The sequence below is a fragment of the Podarcis gaigeae genome (assembly GCF_964106915.1).
Source record: "Podarcis gaigeae genome assembly, chromosome: 2".
Lineage (NCBI taxonomy): Eukaryota > Metazoa > Chordata > Lepidosauria > Squamata > Lacertidae > Podarcis > Podarcis gaigeae.
In genome coordinates this window covers 38,796,687-38,817,617 of record NC_139679.1, presented here as the reverse complement: position 1 = coordinate 38,817,617, position 20,931 = coordinate 38,796,687, and the positions used below count along the sequence as shown (strand labels likewise).

The 20,931-nt window shown below is 46.6% G+C and overlaps 1 protein-coding gene across 5 annotated transcripts in view; it reads left to right on the top strand.

Annotated features, from left to right (window-relative positions):
- The window catches only part of SEPTIN9 (septin 9), a 215,326-nt gene that overhangs the window by 95,631 nt on the left and 98,764 nt on the right, over positions 1 to 20,931 (top strand). The window contains exon 1 of one of the 5 annotated variants that reach the window (XM_083725860.1): positions 1,811 to 2,361. The exons of 3 other annotated variants lie outside the window; for them this stretch is intronic. In XM_083725860.1, coding sequence (XP_083581986.1) covers positions 2,307 to 2,361 — 55 coding nt within the window. In that variant the 5' untranslated portion in view covers positions 1,811 to 2,306. Of the gene's footprint in view, positions 1 to 1,810; positions 2,756 to 20,931 lie in introns of those variants that run through there. One more of the 5 variants, XM_083725864.1, reaches the window with a different exon arrangement.

Sequence of the window (20,931 nt, the reverse complement as noted above, 5' to 3'; positions counted from 1 at the left end):
AAAGCAGGAATTGTTAAATTAAATTACTGTCCCAGTCATGAAAATCAAGCTGATGGTTTTACAAAACCGCTTGGGTTTCAGCGGCATGAAAACTTTTGTGAAGAAATGGGTCTGAAGTAATTTTGTTTTTGTATTGCCAGCGAGAGGGGGTGTTAGGGTGTGAAACCTAAGACGCTGGCAAGTTAGCAATGTCATGTGACTTTAAGTAGTCAAGCTCGTTAAGTTGTTAAGTTGCTCAGTATATAAAGAGTGTTTGTTTTCTCTGCCTGCGGGGCGTGAAGCAAAAATGTCTGAAAGCTCCGGAGGTGTTTCTGTTATCTTTCTGCAATAAACCTGTCTTTGGAAAGACAGGCTTCCCTATGTCGTTATTTCTTTGCTGCTGAGACTCTGAAGCTTGTACTGCAACAAGAATCTCTGCACTGGATTTAATTAATGCTCTGCAAAGAGAACTGTTGCTGGTTGCGCAGCGGAAGCATTTACTGGACCAGTACACAGACTCTCTTAGAGATTCATTCATCATCCTTTTTTGCAGAAGAAGAATCCTAAGCTCCCAGAGAGGATGTTGGCTGTTGTGGACCTGGCCCCTTCACTGGTGGTGTGGGAGAGGTCTGTGGCTGAAGGTCCCCCTCACTGTGGTGGCAGCAACCTCTGCCACCTCCACCATGTAGCTCATAGGGGGTCATGGATCCCAAATCCTCCTGTTCACCTCACAGGATAGAATAACTATAATCCCTGGAGCTGCTGTAATCATTTTCTCTCCAATAGGAAAAAACAGGGAGAGGGAAGACAGCTCCACTACCTTCTGCTGTGTCCAGCAACGCTTAGGATATGGTGGTTCCTCCACCGCTGACTCTCCCTTTCCTCCATAGGATTGCTCTTCCTGTTTACTTTAGGTAACTGGATTCGTTATATTTATACCCTCCTTTCTTCCAAGGAGCTTAAGACAAGATAACCACTGATTTGCTTTTCAGGTGGGTTCTTCCTGGCCCCTGCTATTTCTCATCTCTGCCTCTCTCACTCTACCTCCCAGGGTTGTTGTAAGGATAAAAACAGACTGTTTCCTTTATGCTACTTTGACCTGAGATCCTTATAAATGTGGCAGGACGATAGATAAATAAAACGGTGTTGCGCCTTCAGCTGATGTATAGGATGTAGTCCTAGGTCTAAACACAACATCAGCCATTAACATTTCTCTTTCTCTCTCTCTGATTGCACTTGCTAGCTGTAAAAAGAAAGATGCCAAGGATTTGTTCTGCTAGCCTAGATGTGGAGTGCTTAGCATAAACATACACATAGAATATGTTTGGAAAGGATCCCGAGGGTCATCTAGCCCAACCCCCCCTGCAATGTAGGAATCACCGCTAATGCATTCATGGCAGATGACCATTCAGCTCCTGCTTAAAAACATCCAAGGAAGGACAGTCCACTACCTCCCGAGGGAGTCCTTTCCACTGTCTTCCAGATCTTACTGTCAGAAAGTTCTTCCTAATGTTCAATCACTCACTCACTCACTCAGTCAATCAATCGATCAATCAAAAAAGCACACCATTTCTACTTTGGCACGTCTGCCCTGGCCTACCGTCCAAGCTATATCGGGAGACTGGTTAGACATTTGTGCCCACTTCCGCACTGGTGAAGAAAAGGTGCTCTACACATGCTCCAAAGCCCACCCCCCTCGCCTGGATTGAGTTTTCGCGCTGTTCCAAGTGGTGGGGGGTGCCGTCTCCGGAGCCCAGCCTTTTGCCCCCTCGGTGCTGGAGCATCTTTGGAGCAGGAGGCGGCCGGGCCCGGCCCTCCCCTGGGCTGAGTGCCTCGCGGGCTTGGGGCGTTGCCTGCAGCCTGGTGCTGAGCTTGCTCGGATCCCCCTCGGCTCGGCTGGAGAAGGGGGGCAGGAGGAGTCGCACGCGTCCTGCCCACCCAGCTTTCTCGTCTGCTTGGCCCTGCTCGGGTTCGCCTTGACAGGCGTGCGGCGCAGCCAGTGCGCGGAGGGGAAGCCGGGCGGGCGCACGCGAAGCTGCCCAGAGCAGAGGGGCGGGGAGGGCCGCGCTTTCCCTGCTCGCCTTGCCTTCCTTGCCTGCCTGCCTCCATTCATTCGAGCCTGTGCAACAGGACGAGCCCACGGGGCGGGGGATCCTGCCTGCGAGAGCTTCGGCAGCCCGCCCCTCTCGACCGCCTGTCCGCCCCTCTCGCGGCTAGGGGGCCGTCCGAAGGCGCCCAGCCCCGCCGCGCAGCGCCGCCGCCGCGCTCGGGACCTTGCCGGGAACTTGGGGAGGGGGCGCTTTGCCCAGCCGGAGCCGAGCGCGGCGATGTCCGACCCAGCGGTCAACGCGCACCTGGAAGGTATCATCTCCGACTTCGAGGGTAGGTAGAGCCGACAGGGAGCGAGGGAGGGAGGACGCAGGACGAAGAGGAGGGGGAGGAAAGGGATCCTGGCGCAGGCACTCTCTCCCACCCCCCTTTCCCCCCTGCCAATGGGGCGCACCCGTGTTCCGCTCGTTCCCGTGTGTGGGTTTCCATCCCCTTCCCAGAGCTGAGAAGGCCCCCCGGCTCCCTCTACCCCTCACCGTCGTGGTTCGAGGCCGGCGGGGAACAGCCGGAGGCCGGTGGTGTGTTGGTGGTGGTGGCGGGAATCGCGCATCGCATCCGCCGCTGGGATTGCGAGACTTGTGCTCGGGGATTGCGAAAAGAAACGACACCGGGAGAAACTGAGCAAAGGCCCCTCGACACCGCGGGGTAGTGGTGGGCGTTAAGGCTGGTGAGTTGCCTGCTTTTTTGGTTTCGGCCAGGTCATGAAACGGGTGGATTTTAAAACAAACAAATAAATAGAGGGGGAGGCTAGAGGCCTCTGAGATGAGGTGCCTCTTTCCCCCCTGCGCAGAAGATTTGAGAGAAAAGGAGGGTACTGTTCGCGGGGGTCTGTCTGGGGCGCTTATTCTTCTCTGAAAAGAAAGCCTGTGAGTTTGAGCAAACGGCGTGTTATTAAGCACGAAGGCCCCTTTAACCCATTCATCTTGCATCCTTGTGCAGTCGCTGGCTGCTAGTGCTATTTAACAGGCGGTAAACTGAGGCAGAGTTGAATGCGGTGTCTAGTATGACTGGCATCTGCTAATAAAAACTGTTCACCTTTGTGCTGATTAATGGTCAGGTAGGAAAGTGTGTGTCTTTTCGGAAGAGCATGTCATGTTTCCATGTATGCCTGCACACACTTATCTCTGTGTCTGATGTTTTAGGTGTGTGGTCTTCTGGTACTACTTCTGTTTTAATTGTCCCTGCGACGGGCCGGCCGGCAGACTCTGCCTCACCCCCCTCCCCTTGAGAGAGGGGCGAAGCAGGAGTTGCCACAAGCTTGCAGTTTGTTGTGTAGCCCAGACAAGTATGAGGTTGCAGCTGGTCTCCTCCCCTCTCCCTTCCCGTTTGTTTTGCTTGACAATGTTTTGATGCCCACCCATTCCAAAAACTGACAGGCAAGTCAGAAGAAAATGGGTGCGTTCCTTTTCTGTAGCTCTTCATTGCCACCTCCTTTTGATCTCTCAAGATGGGAAGGATCAACAAAGCCATAAGTTTGCAAGATGGTTAATGGGTTGGTGGGGGAGGTGTCGGCTGGTGTGTGTGTGTGAATTTTTTTGCAAGTATGTAGCAGTGGTTGGAGCTGGACCTCAAATGTGGTTAAGTTGAAATTTATGTTCAGTTTTCTCCTCAGCTACATGCCCCTGCCCCCCCCCCCATGACATTGGCATTGTGATTTGTGTAGGTATAATTGGATATGAAGGTGCTGCAGATCCTTTTCTTGCTACAGGAGAACTGCTGCCTTAAACTTCAGCCATGCTGGTATTTCTCCAAATGCCCTGTTTTGTCTACAGCCCACAGGGTGCTATGACATGTTTGCATGGCAGCTTTCTGTGCTGTTAGTGCAAACCTGGAAATAGATTAGTTCTGGAGGAATCACTTCCTTCCGTTCTGATGGCAAAAAGTTGGTCGTCTAAATTGTATGTGTTGCCTCTTTGGCTGATCCCCTGGGCCAATTCTGTGGAATAAAGTGGCAGAGACTGGTAGAGGGGATCAACAAAGTTCTGAACTTTTAGTGTGTGTTTTGAACTTTTTAAAAAAATCACTTTAAAACTGCAAATACACCTACCCGAAGAAGGAGTAGCATATGTATTCCACAATTCTGACTGTATATATTGCAGAACTTAGCATCCTGAAAAACTCAGCTTTTAAAGGCAGGTTCCTAGCTAGCCCTGAAGTCAGTGAATCATAGAGTCAAAGAGTTGGAAGAGACGCTGAGGATCATCTAGTCCAACCCCCTGCATGCAGGAATATGCAGTTGTCCCAGGTGTGGATCGAACCTGCAACCTTGGCATTATCAACACCATGCTCTAACCAAGTGAGCTATCCAGGCTTGGTGGTGCAGTGCTGATGTGGGGGTGGGGATAGGACCACAGCTTAGTCAGTGGCATCAAAGCACATGCACACATGCATTGCAGGCTGAGTGACCCGAGTTTAGACCTTGGCAACTTCAGCTAAAGGCATGTGATGGCAAAGACACCCCCCCCCCCGCCAATCAGAGCAGACAATACTGAGCTAGTGGACAAATAGCCTAATCTGGTATAAGACAGTTTTCTATGTTGAGTGTTCTGCATTGCTCTTTCCTCCTCCCCATAAGCAGCAGAAGCATGTGGGGTGGGCTGTAGCTCAGTGGTAGAGCAACTTGCTTTGTGTCCAGAAGGTCCCAGGTTCAGTCCCTGGCATCTCAAGAAGAGACCTCTGTCCGACTGGAGAGCTGCTGCTGTTCAGTGAAGGTCAGGTATCTCCAGCCTTTTCAGACCTAGGATCAGCTTTAAGCCAAGCATGCATTTGGGGACCCATTTCTTAATCTTACATATCTGCATGGTGTTAGTGCTCTTGTTGTGACCCTCCTTGGATCAGTCTGCAACCCACAACCCACCTGTTGAAGACCAGCGGTGTAGGCAATACTGAACTAGATGGATCAGTGCTGTGACTCAGTACAAGACAGCATCCTGTTTCAGTAAAGGCTAAGAGAGATGTCACACCCACACTGTATGCTTAAAGCACATGGCTCCTCCCAAAGAACTCTGGAAACAGTAGTTTCATATAGCTGTGGTTCTCAGTGCCCTTATCAGAGCACAGTTCCCAGGGTTCTGAGGGGGGAGCCATGTGTTTTAAATGTACAGTGTGGATGAGACAATATGTGGTGACAAGGCCCAGAAATTTCATTTATTTATTACATTTATATACCACTCCAAGGATCTCAAGGTGGTGTGCATGCCCCCCCATTCATCCTCACAACAACCCTGTGAGGTAGGTCAGGCTAAGAGATGGTGACCGGTCCAAGGTCACCCAGTGAGCTTCACGGCTGAGTGGGGATTTGAACCCTGCTCTCTCAGGTTCTAGTCCAACACTCTAACCATTGTGCCACACTGGTTGCCAGGGGTGGCCCAGTAGATTTTGCTGCCTAAGAGTCAGAGTCAAAGTGGGATTACCCAAGGCCAGCAAAGTTGCTATCGGCACCTGAGGCAGAAAATCCCATAAGCACTTTTCCTTGGAAAAGTTATTATACTGTATTATGATGAGATTAATCAACAATTTCCTGTCCTTTTATGACACCTAAAACAAACTGCCTGAGGCAGTAGCATCAATCTGCTTAATAGTGGGGCAGGCCCTGGTGGTGGTCTCACTTTTCTCACCCTACAATCCACAGCACCCTTAGCTGGAGCCCTGGTGTCTAGTGCCACTGATAACCTGTATTATGAAGGGGCTACCTTTGAAGGTGACTCGGAAACTGCAATTAATCTAGAATGTGGCAGCTGGACTGGTGACTGGGAGTGGCCGCCGAGACCACATAACACCAGTCCTGAGAGACCTACATTTGCTCCCAGTACATTTCTGAGCACAATTCAAAGTGTTGGTGCTGACCTTTAAAGCCTTAAACCTGGGTCGGTGAAGTTTTTGTGGCTTGGGCCGGTTCATGGTCCCGCAGATGCCATGGTGGGCACGCACATATGCACAAACACTATTTCTGGTGCTCCTTCCAGCACGGAGGAGGCGTGCGCAGCTTCCCATTGGCTGCAGGAGCTTTCTGCAGCCAATGGGAAGCCAACCAACATCGCAGAAGGCAGTCCTCGCTCTGCTCCATGCCGGTTAAGCGCGGCACACAGGAGCCGCACAAAGCGGCAACCTCCCATGGGCTGCTTGTGGCCTATGGGCCTTAGGTTGCTGACCCCTGCCCTAAACGGCCTCGGCCCAGTATACCTGAAGGAGCGTCTCCACTCCCACCATTCAGCCCGGACACTGAGCTCCATCGCCAAGGGCCTTCTGGCGGTTCCCTCACTGCAAGAAGTGAGGTTACAGGGAACCAGGGCAGAGGGCCTTCTTGGTAGTGGCGCCCACCCTGTGGAATGCCCTCTCATTAGATGTCATCTATCTTACTTTTAAAAGACATCTGAAGGCAGCCCTGTTTAGGAAAGTTTTTAATGTTTAATGCTGTATTGTGTTTTTAATATTCGGTTGGGAGCTGCCTAGAGTGGCTGGGGAAACCCAGCCAGATGGGTGGGGTATAAACAATAAATTAGTAGTAGTAGTAATAGTTGTAGTAGAAGTAGTAGTAGTAGTAGCCTGCCCTGACAAAGAGGTCCGGAGGAAGCTCAGATTCCCCGGGGCCCTGGCTTTCCCCTAGTACCATTGTGTTCAGTCTTGCAAACCTTGATGCTTCCAACCCCCACCCCTTTTTCTTTTGCATAGAAATGTTTGGGTTTTGTTTTGGCACAGTGTTCCCAATACTCTGGCTAGAAGGAACCTATAAGGAGACCCATCATGTTCCTTGTTTTCTGAACTGGCAGTGCTTAGGCCCTGCTGCGAAGTAGGATCTCTTCAGAACAGAGCTGTGGCAAGGGGATGAACAGTAAGTGCTCATCTACCCCTGCCAAGAAGGTAAGCTAGTTCCCCCCCAACACAATCTTGCTCTTGCAGTGAAAGCAAAGCCAAAGGCGTATTGAGTCACAGATACAAAGCCCAGTTACCATTTGTGCTGGGAAGTTGTGTGTGTGTGTGTGTGTGTGTGTGTGTGTGCGCGCGCTCTGTTCTCAAAAGGGGATGGAGAAACCCTTTTATTTCATCTGCACAAAGAACAATGGGGAGGTGATTGCAGCATGGAAACATCTGCTTCTCCATTGAGTCATGACTATTGGCCACAAGTGGTAGCTCTCTTATTGAAGTTCAGAGGGCAGATGTGAGTAGGTTTGACCTTTGTTTGGGGAGCCCTGGAGACCCCCCCCCCAGATTCTTTTGCTGAAATGGCACAGTGGTAGTGGTGGTGGATTGGGGGGGGGGGTCAAGGGGGAAAGCAGGTGTCTGGATGTGGCTGCCTGCCACTTCACTTCCCCTTGGCAGCTCAGAGAGAGTTCCAGAGTGTATTGTGAGTCATCTGTTTTAAAATATTAAAATCTAGAGCATGAGCTGATTGATAATAGGTGAATTGGCCTAAGAATAGCTCATGTGAGCATTACATTGTAGAGGACAAAAGTGGGAACATTTTAAGGGCAGGGATTTCTTTATTACCAGGGCACCATGCTTCCAATGACTTTTTGCAGACTCTTCCCAAGTGATGCTACTCACAAACAGAATCACCCACAAATTGGATGCCCCCCCCCCACCCATGACCTAAACATATAAATTGACTCGTCTCCATTTGCAATATGACTAGAGCATGACACAGTATAGGCTAGCTGCCAACAAGACTGGCTCAAGAGATTTTGTTGCCTGAGGCAGATAAGAGGCCTCCCATTCCATATACAGAAGGTAACTGGGTGGCCTTGTTTTGACACTTGTTTCTGCATCATCCTATAGTTCCTGTGGGCTACTATACGTAATTTGTATTTCAGTGTTTTTTTGTAAGCAACCTTTCATCCAATCAATATATATATATATATATTGTTTTACAGACCAATATCTGGAATTGAACAGAAATCTAAAACCTTCTGTGTCTCTTGCATGCATTTTGTTTCCTGTTTGAAGTGCATGTTTTGCATAAATTGCACCCATAAATGCCGTTCCACTGCTCTTTCTGTTTTCCATGTCTGTTGGGTGTATGACCGGCTTTCAGGGACTGATGCTTAGAAACCCAAAGGAATACACTCAGATCATTGTGGTGGCATGATAATGTATTGAACTGCATTTAGGTTCTGAAATAATTCTCTGTTTAATAATTCCCCATTCAAACACGATCACTTCAAAAACTTTGAACCCCTGGGGAAGCATTTGTTAACGGATATGCTGCATTTTCCTCTGGGTAAGATACCTCTTCACCAAGGGGAGAGCAATTTGTCTGTGTAGAGACATTTTCCTGTGACTGTTAGTCCCCGCTCCCTGCATTGGGGCAGGGGAGGCATTTTGGCAGTGCAAGTGGGGGGACGGGACTTTGTGATCTAATTGGTTCCTGGGTGGTAATGATCACCTACATGATAAGCACACAGAATTTTTTCTTACCCTCTTTAGGGGATGGCTTTTGCCTTTCACATGGTTTTCATATTCAGGGAAGCAAAAATACTTTCCACCCACATGCTAGGTTTTGCTTTAGCTGTCAAGATGCTTGTGTTCTTTTATAGCAACCAGCAACTATTAATATCTAATGGGAGATATTCCCTGAATTGAACTGTTCTTGTTCCTGTTACTCTGCACGGACAAGTGTGATTATGCTGATAACATAGGATTATAGCTGATGGTAGCTGAACTCACAGTAGACCCAGTGACAATAATGGGCACAACTAAAATCCATTAATTTGAATGTGTATAGCTTAGTTGGATAAAACCCATAATTTTACATATGGTGTGGTTGGGGCAGGGGAGAAAGGCTTTATATATCCTGAGATGCCATTGGCAAAAGTTCCACTGCCTTGAATAAGCATCGCATGATACCACAGTGCTCCACCACCTCTTAAGTTATTTATACTCTATTTTGCCAACACTTGTTCAAGAATTGCCCCCCCTGCCCAAGTTGAGGGGGTTCGGCAGGCCTTCTGAGGAGTTCCTCTCCTCATTAGCTCAACGCCTGCCTTGCCAGTGTTCCCCAGGCCTCACCTTGCCAGGAAGATCTCAGATTGCCCAGGAGTAGTATCAAATAATAAAGCATAGCTCCTAATTGCAAGTCTAATACCACCTCCCACCAGGCTCCTGTTCTATAGCTTGGTTGTGCGTTGGGGGAATGTGAAATTCAATTCCTGTAGGCGGCATATAACAGAGGCCTTGCGCAGTGTTGTGTAGAGACGCCAGCGACCACAGCATGCACCAGGATATTCTTTAGCTAAAGATCGCCTTAAAGTTAGGAGAACATTGTTGCCCAACAGAAAATAACAGATGATCCTTGTTTCAGGTACGCCAGCTCTGGGGTGTCAATTTTAGTGAAGAATTGACAACAGCCTTGCTATGTAACATCGCTGGGGCAGCTCTCTTGATTTTTCTGGGCCTAAAAGCAATATCTATCCCAATCAATTGATTTTGCCTGGCTGGAATGTGTCCCTGCACTGTGATAAAGCCTCTTGCTTGCCAGAATGGAGAGGTGTAATGGGCTGGCATATGTAGAAACCTCTGAGTTTCTACTGTAACAGCAAAGATTTGATATCTGTTGTACCTCTCACTTTCACCTCTGCCATCTTTGACATGTGGCCTCTGAATGGTTGCCTATGGAGGAATTCTGCCTGTAGAAAACGACAAGTCTGACTTGCCATGCAATCCAAACCTAGGCTAATGGTTCAGATGGCATGACAAGCCAAGGCTTGCACTTCTTCCTCCCGTCATCATGGCCAAGAGCAGGAGGGAAGCAGGGAATTTTGAGCACTATGCCCCAGCACACAGGTCATACATGATAAACCATTGTCAATCATTAACTACATGTGAAGCAAGCCAGTCCTTGCTCGTGATGCAATTGTTGTATGAATAAGCCCCAAGTGTCAGGTGTCAGGGGTGGTGGTGGTGTTATACAAATACCATAGAGGTAAGTTGCTTAGCATTCCCCCCCCCCCCAATTACTATAATAGACTGTTTCTTTCAGCCCCTGGGTTATTTGTGCACTGATCCTCTTTCCCCATCAAGATACCGAACCATTGTTCCCAGAATGACCCTAGCACTGTTCATGGTGTACCCAGTCATTTTCATTGCTGCTTTCAGGGTGTCCAGGCACTGGCAGTTTAACTCATTCAGAGGCTCGTCCTTTAGGTCAACATGTTTGGGTTTATTCTTTGCTGCTGCTGATAGCTGAGGACATCAAACTAAACTGCTGTTATCATTATTTTTAGACATTTGATATGGCATAGCATTAATATTCACCAGTATTTATAAAGCAGTATATTTCCCCGGTAGGCTTGCCAAACTAAGCCTCCAAAATGCGGGAGCCAAGAATATTTCAAACTTCAGGGTCACAGTTGGACAGTACTGTGAGCCAGAGGACTGCAAGTGATACACTCACTTGGGTTAAATGGAATTTATTTTCAGTATTTACATACTGTCTTTTATTATTGATTTAATAGACATTGTTGGTAAATGTAATTTAAGTACATTAATGATATGAACAATACTTGCTACGTGTTGTAAGTATTCAGTTATTCCTGATTTGCTGCACACAAATTGGGAGGGGCCTATGAGGAAATATTTGGAATCTGTATCTGTTAATATTTTTCATAATATATATTTTATAATATTAATTTTATTATTTATATGCCACCCATCTGACTGGGTTGCCCTGGCCATTGTTTCTGAGCAGCATGCAGTGCTTTTTGTTCTACAAAAAGAGGTGCCAGTACTCACCATAAAGTTGTTACAGTAAGTGCCACACTTTTTAACAACAACAACAACAAAAACAACAACAGAGGTGCCGGTACTGCGTACCCTTAAGTGCCCCCTGGGGGGGGGGAAACCTGCTGGTGTGCATGGATATGTTTAGAAATGGGCATGATTATATTTTCATCTTGAGTCTGTGTTTTAGGCTTGACTTTTCCCCTTCACATTAAAAATAATGGCCATTCTTGAATGGGAGCCCATGAGATGATAATGCCAATGTAGAGAAGCAGAGCTAGCTTGTCAGGTGGTGATTTCCTTGCTGGCTCCTTGGCTATCCAAGGTATCATGCATAGCTCCAAGGGTTGTGCTCTCTGTGGGAATGCCTTGCCCTTCTGTTTCCGTTCTTAAGTACCAAACAGGAAGCATAGGAGACATCCAGGCCCTAAAAATAAGATGCAGCATGGCATGGGGAAACCCTATGAAAACATGGCAATGTGGATTGTTTGGAAATTCTGACCCTCACTGGCACCATTCCATTTTCATTTGCCATGCAGAAAGATGAGGAACCAGTGTTGGCTTAGCTTGGGACACAAAATACCTTGCAAGCACTGAGTGAATTCATAGTTTTAACCAAGACCTGTGCAGGTTGGTCCATTGTATGCAGCTTGTCTGTGTGTTAAGCTTAGTTTGTTCTTAGTTATTGACCAAAACTCTCTTGTATCCTATTGATTGCAGTCTGTCATTTTCATAAGGCTTTATGGGAAAGCACTTTTGATTCCACCTTGCTTAATCTTGCTTACTACTTGCTCTTTGGCCACCAGTAGGGATGAGTCGTCATGGTATTGTGTCTGTTCCCTTCCTTGCTCATATGAGTGAGCTGTAAAAAGTTTGTGTTAGTGACTGAAAGTGACACATTAATGGCATCTTAGTATAAGTGTGTGGCCATTTTGACTGACACACTTCAGCTTTCATCATACCAACATGCCTGCAGTTCTCTTCCAATTACCATCTCCTGCCACCCCCACCTCATGTACTAGGTAGAATATCCATCTCCTTATTGTTCAGCTGCACTTGTGGCATTCCAGTAAATACCAGTTTTGCTCTCCATTTTCAGGCAATGCCTTCACTGTCACACACCTGGCTGAAGCAGGGGGAATGGTAGTATAATATATAGTTCCAGCACTATTATTGCAGAATTGTTGGACTCGTGCCAGGCATAGTCACCAGTGGCCATCTTTTACTCTTGTTCTCTGCTTGTGGCATGTTGTGATCAAGAGATCTATCAACTGGAGTCAAGTGCAGAAGATGTGCGCTTAGATCATGGATGGTACCTCTGAGCACCTGCTGAGCCCTGGAATTTGTTTTGAAGCCCAAGAAACTGAGCTAAGCTCACAGTCCTCCCACATACAGACCTTTTCCTTGTTATCCCAGGATTTCAGCAGCCTTAACTCAGGAAAGGGGAAAAGAGTAATTTAGTTGTTGAACAGTTGGGAGTCAGAAATCCTTGTCACTCTACTGCCAATCACCCAAAGATCTACTGGTAGATCCCAATCTACCTTCTGCTTACCCGTGATCTAAGGTCCTGGTCCCACCTTGGGTTAGAAAGTGTACTTTGATTATTTCTGTTCCCAATCCATGATTTTGTTGGGGGCTAGAAGATCAGTACTGATAAGCACACATCATTCTGCATGACACAGGAACTGGATTGTGTAAATAGCATCCTCAGGGTTGCTTCACACAGTGAATTCTGGGCATCATTTTTTCGTTAGGCATCTGAAAGCAAACATGTATAGCTGCTGCATGTGATTAACACACACACACACACACACACACAATCACACACGTCTGTTGTCATACAGTTGAAGTGGGGAGCTGCAGTTGGCTAAGGTTCCCAAACTCGAAATGGCCACATCCACATGTCCTATGGCAATATTATTGTATATGAAGTTGCCCTTGGTCACACAAACCATCTATGACAAAACTGTTTCTCTAGTGCACTAAATTTGGTCTGGTATGAGCAGCTGTTCATGATAAATGTGCACGGTAGAAATTGAATGCATTGAAGTCTTGATGCAGCCTGGTGCTCGCTTGTTCAAAAATTGGAAGCTAAAACAAACCCATCAACCCATTTTTCTGCAATACGAAGAAGATGCTCTCAGACCGAGGGAGTCTTTACTCACACATCTCCTGAACTCTGCCTAGGCTGTATCTATGACCTAAAAGACTTCCCCCACCTACACTGCATGAGTAGGTGGGCGGGGTGGTGGTGGAGAGAGAGAGAGTCTAGAATCTCTCACACATTAAAAAGCTGACATACCAGTCCTTTTCACCACACATTTTGGTTATGACACATTTTGCCCTACTTTCACTGTCAGCATTTTAATTTACCCTCAGAAGGACAAATAGACCTGTATAGTTTCCTTGTTTGGCTTTTAAAAACACTTCCTTGCAGACCATTCTGAGCCATTTTCTTGCATTTGCAACAGAAGGGATGATTTAAAATGAAAGCCATCCCTCCCACCCCCCCCCAAGCCAATAAACCTCTTGTAAGATGAAACCACTGGAGAGGCATACCAAAGGAAGGGGAAGGGAACTGGCCTGGAAAATTGGTGATAACTGCTTGGCAGCTCTGGGTTTCCATGGCCAATGTTAATTTTGTGTCTGTGTGTGTGTGTGTGTTTGACAGGGCAGGATGGGGGGGGCAGGTAGAAATAGCAAAAGTATTTTTTACATCCCTTTCCTCCTTTTCCCCCATAGGTATTTATCTAAGAGGGTCAAACAGAGTGGGTGTGAAATAAGGGAATAGGATGGGAAGGGGCTGAAGGAAAATTCAGCTTCTTGGTGCTTATTTCTAATAGGTGTGAGGCACAAAGTGGGTGAGAATGGGGACATGAGAAGGAAGGTATGTGTATTCCTTTGTTTGTCCATGACTGCTGCTTATGCCACTATGCATTTAAAGCACATTTCCCCCCTCAAAGAATTCTGGGCACGGAAGTTTGTTAATGGTTTCTTGGAAGTTGTAACTCTGTGAGGGGTAAACGACAGTGCCCAGAATTCTTTGGAGGGAAAGAATGTGCTTCTGATGTGCTTTAAGAGTGAATGTAGCCCAAGTAAGTTTGGAGCCCAGACCCATCACAAGCTCCCAAGGCAATAGCAGTCCCTTGAATTCCCTCACAGAGAAATTAAGTCTGTGTTTTATGTAGCTACCCTGCTGCTCCAAAAAAACTCACAATTCTGTCTCAATGCATTTTTGTTGCCTAAAGTGAACCTTAAATGGTTCTGCCTCTCCAGCTAGGCCCACCATGTAAGAGAGAGAGAGAGAGAGAGAGAGAGAGAGAGAGAGAGAGAGGTCTTACTCTATCACTCAGACCCCAATTCTTACCTTCCTCCATTTTCCCTCATGGTGTTTGCAAGCAGCTCATGTATTCACCTTAAAAATGTAGTTTGGAAGCCACCCATTTTCTCAGGCCATTTATGCCAGCCACCAGTTGTGTGCCTGTCTCATATTGGGTGAGTTCTAGCTCCTGCTATAGTATTCCTTGTATTTGCTGTTGGCTTATTAGTCTGAGGAAGTGACCACACATCCTTGCTTGTGGGGTGGGGAGAAACGACGGTGCTACGGAAAGAAGAAAGGAAGTGGGAGGATTGAACTTGTGACCTTCTGTACCCTGGGCCCATGCAACATACTGCACGGCTATTATATATGGTGCTGGGTGGATGTTTTCTCCTTTCCTCTGACCCCATTCTCCCAAAGTGCTTTGTGCATTCACGTATAGATAGTTGAATCCACGACTTTCACTCTGCTGGCTGGGAATGCTGTGGGGAGTCCTAATAAACCCATGTCAACACTTCCACAGAGATAACAGATGTTTCCACCTGTCTGAAGTGTCACCAATGGGGTGTTGAGTTCTTCCTCACGCAGCCCAGATTTTTAAGTTGGTTGCAGTGAAGAAGTGTTCTGGCTTCTGTTTCCTAGATCCATGGCCAAGGCAGTTAGTTTGATGGTTGTTTGCTTTTGAATTTATTTGTTAAGCACTTAAAACTGGCAGAGGCTTTACTTTTTTTTTTAATTAAAGAGGTGTTGATTAGTTATGCATGGAACTGTGGTTGGAAGAAAGTTGACCCTCTGCTTCAGTGATGACCAAACTTGGCCCTCCAGCTGTTTTGGGACTACAATTCCCATCATCCCTGACCACCGGTCCTATTAGGTAGGGATGATGGGAGTTGTAGTCCCAAAGCAGCTGGAGGGCCAAGTTTGGCCATCATTGCTCTACTTGAACCCCATTCACAGTGTCAACCCACTTTCATGCTTGAGCTCCCTATTGCAGCCCACACTTCCCTGAGAGGTGCAACAGTGTCTGAGGGTCAGGAAGGAACATTTGGAATGCAGTGACTGGAAAGCTGTAGAAAATCTTGAGCCCTTGTCCTTTGTGTTGATTGAATGGCATCACCTTGTTGAATGAGTCTATCTTGGGGTTTTTTCAACTGTTGAACACAGAAAGTTGTAAAGGTAGTGTTTTTTGTTTTTTTGTTTTTTGTTTAAATCAGCATTGCTCTCAGCAAGGCAAAGTACTTCTATCAGGAACACAGAATACTGAGATTGTCCAGATCAGCAAGAAGGTCTCTTGCACAGAAGAGCCAAGGAACATAGAAGCTCCCTATGTTCCTTGGTTTTTAACCAAGTCAGACTGATGGTCCATTTAGTTCAGTATTGTCTGCTCTGAGTGACAGTGGCTCTACAGGATTTCAGACAGGGGTCCATCCCAGACCTACCTAGAGCTGCCAGGGGTTGAATCTGGGACCTTCTTCATGTGAAGCAGATGCTCTACCAATTAGATAGGTCCCTTCCCTGAGGCATTTCATAACAGATAATAATACTTAGCATGTTTTGAGTATTCAAAGCCCTTTACAATATGACTCTGTTCATGACCATGATGTGGTTTGAAGCAGGAACTTCACAGCTCACTCTCTCTTGGCCGCTGCAGAAAAGCCATATCTTCTAGCCTATTCACCTGGCCACTGAAGGGTTGCCCACTGGCATGCCCAGTGCTTAGGAAAACCTCCCATTTTGAATTTTGACTCTTATATTGTAATTTGCTTTTTGCCTGTTATAATTACATGCCCTTTCTTTTTTTGGCAGATATGCAAGCAAGCAGATGTTTGCATCAGCAAGCTGTCGATCTTTGCCTCCCCAAATCTTCTCAGCAGATGGGTTGATACAGGCAGCTTATAATAATCATGAGCCCTGCAGGGTTCCACTGGATATTTTTGGCCAGTAAAGCCTCAGCAGGAAGGAGGGAGGTGAGGCAATGTGGTAGATTGCTGGGCTGATAAAGAGAAAGAGAGAGAGAAGGAGAAAGAGTTCATGAAAGCTAAAAGCACTTCTGTAACCCCCTTCAGTTCAGGGACATCTTGGCTGTGTTAAGGAATTGGGGGTGTCCCAGCCCCCCCAAACAACTGGCACATATTTTGAACATAAGTAATGTGTAGTGGCATAAAAACTGGGAGGGGCAGTGAAGGTAGCAACCAAATAGCAGAAGCCCCCCATGCTACTGAAGGGTCACAGTTTGCCCTCACTTGTTTTTGACTTGTTGTTGGAAGGTTTCATTGAGCCTTGTATGAGGATGGCAGTCAAAATGCTTGCATTTTCCACTTGGAGCAAATCTAGGCTGCTGTGGCATCACAAAAGGTAGGGAAACTGCTCTATCACTTGCAAGTTTTCTGTAGTGACATAAGGTAAAGGCCTGAATGTTTTTAATTTCCCAGCGCATTTTTGAGATCCTAAATCATTCACATTTCACATTACCTGAACCCAAGGAATTGATATCGGGCACCAATTGTTAGGAATCTGAGTCATACAATTCTGTTTTATTGATTATATTGGTGTAGTGGTTAAGAGAGGTAGACTCGTAATCTGGTGAACCGGGTTCGCGTCTCTGCTCCTCCGCATGCAGCTGCTGGGTGACCTTGGGCTAGTCACACTTCTCTGAAGTCTCTCAGCCCCACTCACCTCACAGAGTGTTTGTTGTGGGGGAGGAAGGGAAAGGAGAATGTTAGCTGCTTTGAGACTCCTTCAGGCAGTAATAAAGCGGGATATCAAATCCAATCTAAACCCTTCTTCCAAAGTCCTCCCCTCCCCATTTGTATGCTCTCAACACCCCAGTGAGCTAAGTGCTAACACAAGAATCACTCGACTTCAAGATTGAAATAGAAGTTTGAATCTAGCCAGTACAGCAGATGCAGAGACCGTAAGTAAGGTTCTACTGAATCAGGTCCAAGACCCAATTTGTCCAGCATCCTTTTCTCACAGTGGCCAACCAGATGCCTCTGGAAAGCGCACTGCCAGGACCTGAGTACAAGAGCAAGAGTACAAGGTTTGGCTAGAGAGATGTTATTTCCTGGTCCACCACCTTATGTTCTACTTGATTATGAACCTGGGTTTCCTAGCTCTATCTTCTTCCCACGTTTATAGTCCCCATATTGGCTCAGTGGGTAGAAGGTACTGTAGAAAGAGTAACCAGTGTGCCAGACAGAGATTTGTCAGAATGCACTACCCATCATCCCTGATAACTGGCTGTGTTTGCTGAAACTGATGGGAACAAGAGTCCAACTGCACCCGGAGAACAACCACATTGGCTCCCCCTGTGCTACAGGATGTAGCTGTGGACGCCATATCCCACATAGCTGCGGGAGTGAAAGACCTCAAGAAGCCTGGGTTTCCCTCCATTCTGTCGCTTCCCTGGTATCCAACTGGGCAGGAAATTCCTGCAGGCCAGAGAACAAATTTACTCCTTTTGGTTAGTATTCTGAGGGAGAACCTGCTAGAGGCCCTAGAAAACAGAAGCAAAACTGCAGCGGTTTTTTAAAGGAAGGGAAACTTCAGGGGTCACTCCTCCCTTTCTAACAAGGCTTGCCATTTTCCCCTTGAAAACAGGCTGCTTACATTTTCTCCGTTGGGAGGGAATAACCAGTGTAAATAAGGGGAACAGGAGGCCACCAAACCCTGATGGGAGCATGCTGTGCATTTAAAGACAATAAGGGAGTCTTTGGGCCTCAGAACCATTCCAAATATTTACATTGCTGACTGATTTAAATGGTGAGACAGGGTGCCTGCAGCTGGCCTGACAGACAGCTCACATGCCAGCTGTGCAGCTCCCTCCTCCCCTTCTTTTTCTGCTGCATATAGAGAAGGAACCCCAGGCAACATTTCCCTGATAGAATATTCCCCTTGAATGTAGCTAAAAGGCATGGAGTGCTCTAAGGCAGTGTTCCCCAACCTGGTGCCCTCCAGATAGCTTAGGTTGCAACCCTCATCAGCCTTGATTGTTGGCTATGCTAGGTGGGGTGGGACTTGTAGTCTGAAACTTCTGGGGTGCACCAGATTGAGGAAAGCTGCTTTCAATTGGCTAGCTGACAATTAATAAATAAATGTTTTGTATTGCAACCATCAGTCTTTGTTTGAAGTATCGGGCAGATCCTCAATGGGGATGAGCAATCAGGTGGAGTGGCAGCAGCATCCTTGCTTTCCCTTGGAAAGACTTGACAGGCAACTTTTGCTTTCATGCTCCTGGGGTTGTTTCAGGGTTGAACTTTGCATATATTAAGCTGGGTAATGACCATCTCCCCCCCCCCCCCCGCTCCCCCAACTTGCTGTGCTTTGATGCATATCTTGAAATAGGAGATGATCCATCTCTCTCTTTGAGCCCCACAGTTCAGTGATTTTGGAAGCAGACTTCCCTCCCTCGCTGCATGAATGACACATGTATTGTATAATTTTAGAATGGATATTGCTAAATGTTCCTTCTACCTATCTTAGGATTCCGAGCTGTTACAACAAAGGGGAGATGGGGAAAATAAAACCCTTTTCTAGTGTAGTTGGAAAGCGCCTGCTGTGTTATAATGCAATAATCATAACAGCAACGTGTACAAAATGCACCAGGGAACATTTTGTATATAATAGGAGTATTAGACCTGCACCAAGTTGCGTGTGCCAAATAAGTGATTTGAAGGACACATTGTGCTCCGAGGCATCTCTGATTAGTTTTGTTGTGTCTGATTGTTTAAATAATTGGCAGAACTCAGGATTTTGTATAGAATCTTCCAGCCACTGATCTTTGTTTATACTGTAGCAATCCGTAGAATTGCCACCTTGGATTCTTACCAGCTGTGCTGCCTTGTCCTGGCTCTCTTGAACATAATACGTTTTGTCTCTTGGCTGCTGTTCCAAGAACAGACAACTGCTTTTACTTCTTAGTCACTGGTCTTTAATTATACCAAGTTTGGATTGACGTGTGGGTTGTTGTGGCCTTGAGCTAAGATGGGTCACACAAGTGGGACCACAGTAAAAAATGGAACCTTTTGTGTGTGGGGGGGGGGGGAGAGAGAAGTAGAAAACTGAATAGAGGAAGAAGGGGGGGACCAGAGGTTACACTATGTTGGACTCCCAACTCCTATAAACTCGGCACGTTGTTGTTGTTTAGTCGTTTAGTTGTAAACTCGGCACATCATGGCCAATTGTCAGGAATGATGGAAGTTGTATTCCCACATCTGGAAGGCCACAGGCCATCTGAATTGTCACATCATGGCCAACAACAACGTTGTTGTTGTTTAGTCGTTTAGTCGTAAACTCGGCACATCATGGCCAATTGTCAGGAATGATGGAAGTTGTATTCCCACATCTGGAAGGCCACAGGTTTCCATCCCTGGCCTGCATTATAAAGATTTGTGCCAGTGCTATCGCAGTTGAACTGTAGGTGTTAGAGATGAACTTTGGTTCCCAGGAAAACAAATGCATCCTAAATCAATATGTCTTTAGTCTAGATATTTTTTTCTTGGAAGAGAAAGAGGGACAGATACATTTAGCCTTTGAGCACTGGTACTGTAAGTTGTGGTTTAATAGCTGTAAGTCAGAATCCAGTGAGTGATGAGATCTGCTTAGACATGTGCTTTTCCTACACAGAAAGCACATAGAGTAAGAAAGTACATGAAAGCCTTATAGTGATGATCTTGTCTGATGGCTGCACACTGTATTTAAAAGCTGGCTACAGTTTCCTGGCAGTGTATATATTCAGATAAAAAGGTAGGTGTGGTGAGCGAGAGAGAAAGATGCAATCCACCTGCAGCTTTCATACCTTTTCATTCTCAGTAGCACTTTAGGTGTGTGTGTGGGGGGGGACCAAACATCTGAAGCAGTCCTAAAGTGGTAACTTTTCTGGGGGAAAGACATTTATATCCAGAGAGTAAATGCTACAAAAAAATTGCATATCTTCTCTAATCCCCATGAGAATCACAGAATTGTAGAGTTGGAAGGGACCCTTAGGGTCATCTAGTCCCACCCCTTGCAGAGTGGCAGGGTCTGATGGGGTGCAGGCAGGATGATGGTGGAGGGAGGGGATATGGTCAGCCCTCTTAGTCCTGTTTTGATAGAATAATGGAAGTTCTTATTGCTGAAGACCTGTGACTCGGTTGCCTGCAGTAATTTTGTTTCCAGGATCAGATATCAGCACTTGGCTTTCAGAGACACCACTAGGTTTAGGGGCTGGGGACCTGATAATAAGTTTTCTGCGGTTTTATGTTCTCAGCTCCCATGATGATTCAGAGCCTTTGCAGACCAAAATAGAGAGTTTATGAAAGTCGGGTACAGTTCACTCACAAATGTAGCCATTCCGATCCTGTAGCCATTTGGTTGAATGTGCCACCCAAATACCTAATGGAGAGCTATGCTGAGAATCTTTATGAGTAGCAAGCTAGGAGTAGCATCCTGACGAGATCTGGGCAGAGAATTCAGAAGTCTGCTTGACCGTAATTTAGGGCCTGGTGGCATATGAAGAATCTTGATGGTCTCAGCTTAGCCCCTGTGGTTATATGAAAGCACTCAAGCTGTTGTTTCTTTTTGGAGGGGGGCGGGCTTGGCACACTCCTACTGCCCCCACCATGTCTGCCTTGCAGATAATAATTCAGGGGTATGGCCACTTGCCTTCTCCTCCACTTACCTTCCTTCTCAGTTAACCTGATAGTTTTTAGGTAAGAGAAAAGAAGACACAGCTAACATAGAGTTGGGTTGTGTTCCCAGCTTTAAACAGCTGAAATAAGCTCCATTTCTGCAGGTGGGTAGGTGGGCTGCAGTGATGTTGCTCAGGGCAG